Here is a 9539-nt window from a genome sequence, read left to right on the forward strand (position 1 = left end):
CCTGAATTGTCACCAGAAGAATCGCTACCTGAAAAGAACATGTTCAATATTTAGATGCCAGAAAACCAGAACGAATATTTGTTTCACTTTTTTATACACACACACACACACACACACACACACACACACACACACACACACACACACACACACACACACACACACAATGTTGGTGCAAAAATAATCTTTTTATATATATATATATAGTTGAACATCAAAAAACTACATTACTTTTGCACCAACCATATATATATATATATATTTGTGTGTGTGTGTGTGTGTGTGTGTGTGTGTGTGTGTGTGTGTGTGCAATGGTTGTATTGCTATGATTTCCTAGATGTTAACGCAATAAACCCCCGGTGTTTAAAAATAGTGCTCAATAACAAGTAGAATATGGTTTATATTGCAATATGGTTTAATTTGCTTTATTCATACAAAATTATTAGGTACATATATGCATACATGTTTCAATGCACTTAAAGTCACAGCTAAAACACGTATGCGCATATGTAGCCGATAATGTTTTTATGAATAACGAAAATTTATACTTGATTTATAAGAATATTAAAATATAATGAGAACATGTACTTTAAACCAAACAAATATTTTAATTTTTTTTATCGAAAGAGCTCCGTAATTGTTGAATCTTTATAAACACTTATTTATATAAATATTTAGAGTCGCCTACGTGGATGCGTTTACGTTTCAGTACTACTTGTACCTCGTCGGAGCCACAAGATAGTTATGAAAACAATGGATGAAAAGAAAATTAGAAATTTGAAATAATCACTGTCTCAAAACAATTATAAAATCGGTGGCAGCAGTAGCTGCTCAGGCAAAAACTCTCCCTTTGTGCCTTTAAATAGATAGCGGGAACGGTGTACGTTTAAGTTTCCTACTGAAAAGGTAGAGATAGAATATTCAATAAATGCGATGAATTATGAATTAGTTGTAGGCATTTCGAAAACAATCACTTTAGATGAATGTAATAGTATTCAAAATATAATATTATAAGATATTATAAATAAAACATTAAAAACTCGTTAGATACAATAAATATGTTACGCAAATTAATACAATAATTGCATTAAATAGGAAATAGATATGAATATAAATTTTCTTTTTAATGCGGTTATTATGTTTGGAAACAAACCTCTTTGGTAATAGCAATAGTTTTAAATAAATAAGATATGATAGAAATATAAATTAAGTTCCTTTGGACCTTAATATAATATATTCAAGGAAACCAGCAAAGTAAAAAAAGAAAAAGCTAAAATTACTTTATGCTGTGTGTGTGTATTTAATTCTGCAATAGTTTATTATGTGGTTTAATATTTACTTTTTTCTTAACCAAAGACGAACAACACAGCAAGGAGAACAGTTTTAATAACAAAAGACATAATAAAAATTTCCCCGGAATGCAAAGAAAAATAAATTCGATATCCGGAACTTTTTCTTGATGCATTTTAAGGAAGGCTACGCTATCCATCAGATGCTTTGTTTTTCAATTTTAGTTTTTCATATATATACTACTGGAGGAAGTATCTATTTGCTAGTATATATATATATATATATATATATATATATATATATATATATATATATATATATTCCTTATTTAATTCTAATTCAATATTTGCCATAAGCATATTATATACTATATATATCTATATATATCTATATATATATATATGTGTGTGTGTGTGTGTCTTGCAAATTATTACAACTTTTAAAACTGCATGCAAAAAAAAAAATAAATAGTTCCATGTTCTTTGTCAATCTCTTCTAATTGCTGTATTAGTTAGCTTCCAGTAATTTACGCTTGTCTTAATATTTAAGTAGGATCATCAATTTTTTACCATAAAAACATTTTGGGATATTTCAAAACGAAATAGTATTTTATCTCATAGCTCCCCAGCAGTGTTGATCAGACACTACCTTCCTTAAAAAGTATCAACAAAAAGTTCCGGATATCGAATTTATTTTTCTTTGCATTCAAGGGAAATTTTTATTATGTATTTTTTTTGCCCGCCAAAAGGAAAAAATTGATTGCAAGAAAAACAAACAAACAAACACACACACATTATATATATATATATATATATATATATATATATATATATATATATATATACATACATATATATATATATACATATATATATGTATATATATATAAATATATATATATATATATATATACATATATATATATGTATATATATATATAAATATATATATGTATATATATATATATATATATATATATAAATATATATATATATATATATATACACACATACATACACACATACATATATATATATATATAATATATATATATATATATATATATATATTATATATATATACATGGTTGCGATACTGGATATGCTAATGATTCAGACAAGCGGTCGGTTAAAATCAGAAGTCCTCGTCAGGCGACTTAATAAATGGCTTCTTTCCACTGAAGAAACCAGTCCTCAAACGTTTTTTTTTTCCATTTGAGGACCAGTTTCTTCTGTGGAAAGCAACCATTTCTTAAGTCGTCTGACGAGTACTAATGGTTTCAACGTCCAGTGACGCTACGATGTAAGTATTTTTATATTGATAAAAATATATCTTGCTCTTCTTTTATTGAACAGTCTTAATAACCTTGTTAAATTTATTAGTTATCACTCTTGAATACCTTTAACCTGAAATATATATATCCCCTTCACTCTCCCTCTCTCTATCTTTCTTTCTACTCACCATGTTGGTTTTCGTAACAACTGGATCCGAAATCAATGACTTTAATCGAATTCTGCCCGCGTTGTCGTAAGAGAATATTTTCCTGTGGATTAAATAAAAAAGAACAAAAAATGTACATTTGCCAGGTGAATCATCCTTCAATGGGGGAAGTGGTAATAAGAAATAAACAGTATTTATCAACGATAGAAATGACACCATAACACCCATTGCACAGGTGCCAATCGGTAAATACAGATGAATGGGTAAGGGGTGTTAGAGTTAGAGTTAAGATGTCGGGTTAGGGTTGTTTGTGTATCGATTTGCAGCACTCGCCAAGTTGAGGGGGAATGGAAACTCGGTTTTATTTTTATTTCTCACCCCCCTCCTCTTCCGATTAACTGAAGCACTCGGTGTTGCACGGGAATAAAAGTGGTTATTGTATCTCCCACTTTATAATAAAGTCCAACATGTATTTGTAGTGACTAGTTAGCGATTCAAACACGTACATTTTCTAACCGCCGAACGAAACCCTTTCTCGTAGTAAAAAAAAAAAAAAAAATGGAAACGGCACTAACCCTATTTGGGTTTAACCGGCTACCTCTAAAGGAGGAAGTTCCATGGGAGTATGAAATTTACAAGTGATTCCCAGTCGTATGTATATCCCCGTTAGGGGAGATGACGTTAGGTTTTTGCAACTTTTGCAGAGAGGTGTCGACGTCCTCCTACATACAGCTCATGGAATTCTCAAATTGATCACCCATCTCCTACTGACCAGGCTCAACATTGCTTAACCGGTGATCTGTTGAGAATCGGTGTGTCAAAGTGATTATGCCGGATTATTTCTCATAGTAAAGAGAAGCGAATAATCAAATTGCAAATCAGCCAATTGTAAAGAAATCCTTTACTCTGTAATGAAAATTTAACAGTTTTTTTTTTCTGGTGCAATCTAAGGAACGCGATGAATCAATAGCTTTATTATTTACAAAACCATTCTTAATATGAGGAGAGAGTTTTTTTAGACTATTCAATACTTTCGTTTACGAATTTAATAAACAAAAGATACTGTAAAGATTTAATTTAACTTGAAAATCCCATCTATTTTTAGATTTCAGTAATTTCCTGCCTTGATAGAGTTCAAAATAGACTTCGTAGCCTCGTAGGAGATATCCTTTTCTCTTCGCTGCAACCTCTATCTCACAGAAGAGATGTTGCGAGTTTGTCTCTGATGTATCGTTATTTTCATGGAAAGTGCTCGTCTGAGCATCAATCTATGGTCCCCCCTCGCCAAACTTTCACAAGAAACACTCGTCTAGCTGTAAACACTATCAATAATTTCCCCCACTCTTTATCTGTGCCTAAACCTAAACATAGATTCCATGAACAAAGCTTCTTTCTTAGAACTGCACGCATGTGGAATTGTCTTCCGTTTTCCTGCTTTCCGGCTGACTACAATATGGTTGTGTTCAAGTCTAAAGTAAATAAGTTCTTGATGAGCCGTTCCATATAAGTTATCAAATTTACCAAATTTTCATTACTAATGATTACTATATTGTCCAATTGCTACTGTACACTCTTTAGCCCTTATCCTTGAGTGGCCTCTGGGCCTTGATAATGTGGTGATGCCTATGTAAAAAAAAAAAAGTAACCGCTTTTTTTTTCTTTTAAGTCATTGGAAATGATGATTTATATGTGAAAAAGTAAACATCATGTACATAATTTTCTGGATTTATATGAATATTTTATCCCGATAAATGACGAGTACGAACACCAGGGATGCTAATTTTATTTTGTCATTATTGACAAATAGTGCATACTAGGTTTAGAACAAAAAGCAATACATGTTGTATAGAAATTTGTTATTCCCTATTTCACTTTTTAAGCATTATCTATATATTAATACGATAGCGTGTGTGTTCTTTTGTGTGTCACACTTTCCGGCAAATTTCATTGGTTGATATTTAAGAACACATACGCTATTATATTAATACATAGATTATACTAAATGTGAGTTTATGGATTTGGTAAGTGTTTAATAAGATCCCAGGCATAATCACCTCCTTATTTTCGAGCTTTTTTGTTATCGGATTTAGTAACATATCCAAGAATTATGTAAAATAATGAAATGTGAGTTGATTGATTGGTGTGTTTTTAATGAAATAATCAGCCAAGACTATCTATCAAAGTTATTATTTTAGTAAGGGGAAGGCGATAATGTGGGATAAAATCATGAAAAGTGATTGTCGAAATTAGTTACATATCCAAGAATTATGAAAAATGATGAAATGTGAGTTAATAGATTGGTGTGTTAGTAATGAAATCATCACCCCCGACAGTGTATCAAAGTTATTTTTTTAGTAAGTGGGCTTGATAATGTGGGTTAAAATTATAAAAAAAATGATTGCCGAAATTAGTAACATATCCAAGAATTATGACAAATTATTAAATGTTAGTTGCTGTGTTTGTAATGAAATAATCAGCCTAGACAATATATCAAAGTTAATGTTTTAGTAAGGGGGCGATAATGTGGGTAAAAATTATGAAAAATTATAGTCGAAATTAGTATTGTGTCGAAGAACTATGAAAAATTATTAAATGTGAGTCAATTGATTGGTGTGTTTTAATGAAATAATTAGCCCAGGCAATATATCAAAGTTATTATTTTAGTAAGGGGGCAATACAGTTTAACAAAAGGGACAGAAAAATATGATGGTGTCTTCATCTATGCTGAACCTTCACAGAATGCCCAGCAGTAGTATATTACATATGAAAGATGCCGCTGTGGAATTTCCACGGGTCCCGCTAGTTTAATATGTATCTATAACGACGGATTTCTGAATTTTTGCGGTGAGGATTTCTCATCCGTATTATTCCAGTTCTTCTAACTACTATTCTTATCTTGACTGCTATTTTCACAACGTTTCAATCGACGTAATCTCCGACCTTCTTTGGGTGTATCTTGTCGAGTTCGACAGAAAGATTGCCAAGTTTTATAAGATTCACCTGAAGAAGGTCGGACGTTACTTCGATCGACACATTTTTTTAAAAAAGAAATCACTTCTTATCAAGACCCAGAGGTCACTCGAGGATAAGGATTAAAGAGTGTACATTGGTCAAAAGGACAATATCATAGTAATCGTTAGAAGTGTAAATTTGGTAAACAAAAGTTCTTAAGGGGAACGGCTCATCAAGAACTTGTTTACATTGGACTTGAAGACAGCAATAACACTCAAGATGAGAACAGTAGTCCGAAGAATCCCAAATCAAAAGGAATAATCTTTAAGGTCTTTGAAATAAAACAGTTATTCAACTTACCGGTTTGAGATCACAGTGAATTATCTTTTCTTTGTACAACAGTTTGAGACATTGAAGAATTGTAATGGCGAACTTCCGAATAAGCCCAACACTGAAACCTTGGAAATTATTTCGTTTTATCAGTTGGTAAAGATTCATTCTGAAATTAAAATGAAATGCATTTACTCATATATACAGTGGAGTTTTCTTTTCAGTTTAATATTTTCTATTGTTAGTCGACTAAATGGCATACTTACTAGTAAGAAAAAAAATACATAAACATATACAAATAAGTCCAAATATTCTTTCGCCCCTCCCCACCCCACCGACAAAAGGAGGGTGGGCCTGTAAATTCACCCTTGTCCGTTCATCTGTTCGTCTGCCCGCACTTTACTCAATAACTATGCCTTAGAATTTTTTGAAATTTTGCACAAACATTAAGCATGATATAAGTAAAAAAGTAACAGTACAGATTTTCCGGGAAAAGTCGGGTTGCCCCTAGGGTGCCTTTCAGGTTAAAATGGCTAAAATTGACACTTTTGTGCTTATTAAATAAAATTGATGCCTTGGATTTTTCTAAAACTTTCTGAAAAGTTGTAAGTAACTGATTTCTATATAATTTTGTTTGTCTATACTTAGCGATAACTCTTGGGTGTGCCCCAGGGGCTCTTTTAGGGCTAATAAAAACACTCCGTTATGAGAACTATTTTACCATATTTGTCCCAAATTTTCTGTGTATATCTATTTAGCAGTTTTGCATGGTGCTGAACTCAAATTTAAATATGTTAAGGCCTTAGTAATTTCTTTTTTTTTTTTTTTGCATGTTGCATGACTCAAATTTTCATATGTTAAGGCCTAAAACTGCACCTTTTGTTCATTTTCACCAGGATTTGACGCCCCCTGAGGTCTTTTGGGGCTAAATAGAGGGGGTGCTGAACTTAGTCATTTTTTTATACCTCGTTCACTGTGCACTCACTAGGGACCATGCATGCTTCACTTGTTTTAAATTAAATCATCTTTGGTATTTGAACTCTTTTTTTTAATTATTATCAAAAACGAAACTTTTCTTTATGTTTCTTAGACAATCGAACTATCTTAGATCGATGCAGAGAAGTAAATCCTTACATCAAATTCATAAAATGTTTAAAACACAGACTTTTCTTTAATCGGTGGCCATATAAGTAAAGCGTTCGCCTTCAATCAAGTTTTATGTTACCTTTTAGGGTTCGAATCTCACACTAAACGAGTTTTTATTTTTATTATTATTATTATTATTATTATTATTATTATTATTATTACTATAGCGTTCCATGTTGTTGTTTTTTTAACTGATATCGATCACTATCATATACATTAAAATCTCTCGAATAATGAGGATAACAGCGGGGAGAGCAAAGAACTGTTGATATCCTGTTTCTATTTAATTGACTCCCGACGAAGGCATAGTTTGCCACAAGGTCGATTTTTAACGTGAAAGAAAATCAAGGTCCCCTCAAAAAGGTGAGTTAGAATTTAGACAAAAATAAAAATTGTTTTAGTTTAGAACGATTTCTCTCTCACTGACACAAGACAGAAAAGATTAAGTGTAGTATCGGTATTTCTTTTATTTAAAAAAGAACAGATACTACACTTTAAAATATTCATTTGCAAAAAAATAACTAATTACATTATAAACAAATTAGTCACAAGTCGATTCAAAAGTGGAGAAAATTGATGTCTTCGGTTATAAAAGCAAAGCAAATACCAGCCTAGAAAGACTATAACCTGTCCCCGTGGTCTTTCAAGGGCGGTAATATAGTTTTGGGTGGTAAAGGCGGTACTGCCACTCATGGTGTCACGAAATCATTTGCCACCGTACAAGATACAAACCAAAGTTACTATTTACTTGCCTCCCCACGAGGGCAAAGTTAGACACAAGGTCGGTTTTGAATGTGAGAAAAATCCAATTCTCTAAAAAGTATAGGAACAAAAATACAAACTGTCTTAGCCATGAAGGATTTCTCCTCCTCTGACCGAGGACAGAAAAGGTGAAGTTTAGCGTCATAACAGATACTAATGATCTACTGAAACGGGTTTTTTTCTTCTGGTGACCATATTCCACGCTACCAGCACTCGTCACTTGATGTCACGTAAACACGGGAAAAGGCAATTTATGGCAAGCGTTTTATCTTCACTTGTCTTCACTTATATTCGGAATCAGCATCCTCAACTGGGATGTACATAGTATGTAGATTAAAGGTAAAGAAGAAATCAGTGGAAGGAGGGGGTTTATGCTCCCTTGAGAGCATCCCTTTTTTATCTAATACTAGCAGAGAAACTCTACGTTGTTCGGGATTGAATGGGAATCACTACTCTGTACTTTTTCATGATGCTCATAACGCCATATTAGCTTCTTTGGTTTTACTGCCCGCTTCCGTTTTGCCTCTAATATAGTCGGAAATATCCGGAATGTTGGAAAACTCTGAATTAGTGTCTGATATGGATGGTTTAAATTTCATCAAAATCGGATATGTCTATTTGAAATTTTAAGGGATATCTCTCCCCGTGTGTCACATAAATGGGGGCCATGTGGATATTTGGCGCATCGAGGGGAATGTAGAGATTCAGGACGACTTATATTGTTTTCCACGGAGAATTTAAACATAGGATATAAATTTCATCAATATTGGATATATGTGAAGTTTTCAATAGGGTTTGTGACCCCCTAGCTCCCATTGGTTAGGAAGGTACTTAGATATTTGGGAACACTTCCATTGTCATCCCTCAAAAAGTGTATACGTATGATTTAAATTTCATACCAAAAAAGAATATATCTGAATTTTAAGGGGGTTATACCATCATAGCCACTATAGGAGTGCACTTCAGAAATTTTTAAATATTTCATTTGTCTTCCCGGGTAAATTTTACATATATATATATTGATGCAGTGATTGCAGGTGATTAAATGACTTACTGACTAGATGGTTTTCTAACGAATGATTAAAAATATTTTTTGTATAGTTTTAAAGGTTAAAAACTTCAAAGACTATATATATATATATATATATATATATATATATATATATATATAGTAATTAATAATTTATAAAATATATCTGGCAATTAAGCTACACTGAATATTCCGCGTTTCATCCACTTTACGACTCTTCAGGCTTATGGCGAATTCTGTGGTTGTTTATCGTTTTTATATGCTCCTCTTCTATTGAACGATAAACAACCACAGAATTCACGCATAAGCCTGAAGAGTCCTAGAGTGGATGAAACGCGGAATATTCAGTGTAGCTTAATCGCCATATATATTTTATAAATTACTAACTAGCTCTACCTACGTATTGAGCACTTTTGAAGTAAATACTTAAAGTTTACGCATAAATCTATACTTTCGTATATTTATTTTATGTGAGTAAATTAAGTAGTTATATATATATATATATATATATATATATATATATATATATATATATATATATATATATATACTTTTAGATTTTATGTAAATTCTCCTACTTTCTTTTTTA

The 9539-nt window shown here is 31.9% G+C and overlaps 1 protein-coding gene across 13 annotated transcripts in view; it reads right to left on the reverse strand.

Moving 5' to 3' along the window:
- The window catches only part of LOC145295967 (dual specificity tyrosine-phosphorylation-regulated kinase 4-like), a 436432-nt gene that overhangs the window by 38908 nt on the left and 387985 nt on the right, over positions 1 to 9539 (reverse strand). For 10 of the 13 annotated variants that reach the window (XM_080141888.1, XM_080141884.1, XM_080141893.1 and 7 more), the window contains 3 exons: positions 6043 to 6181; positions 2752 to 2833; positions 2 to 28 (listed from right to left, as the gene is read on the reverse strand). In XM_080141888.1, the coding sequence (XP_079998014.1) occupies positions 2 to 28; positions 2752 to 2833; positions 6043 to 6181 (248 nt within the window). The remainder of the gene's footprint in view (position 1; positions 29 to 2751; positions 2834 to 6042; positions 6182 to 9539) is intronic. The other 3 variants (XM_080141891.1, XM_080141886.1, XM_080141883.1) reach the window with 1 other exon arrangement.

Source organism: Euprymna scolopes, chromosome 16, assembly GCF_053919585.1.
Source record: "Euprymna scolopes isolate OS-2025 chromosome 16, ASM5391958v1, whole genome shotgun sequence".
NCBI classification, from domain to species: Eukaryota; Metazoa; Mollusca; class Cephalopoda; order Sepiida; family Sepiolidae; genus Euprymna; species Euprymna scolopes.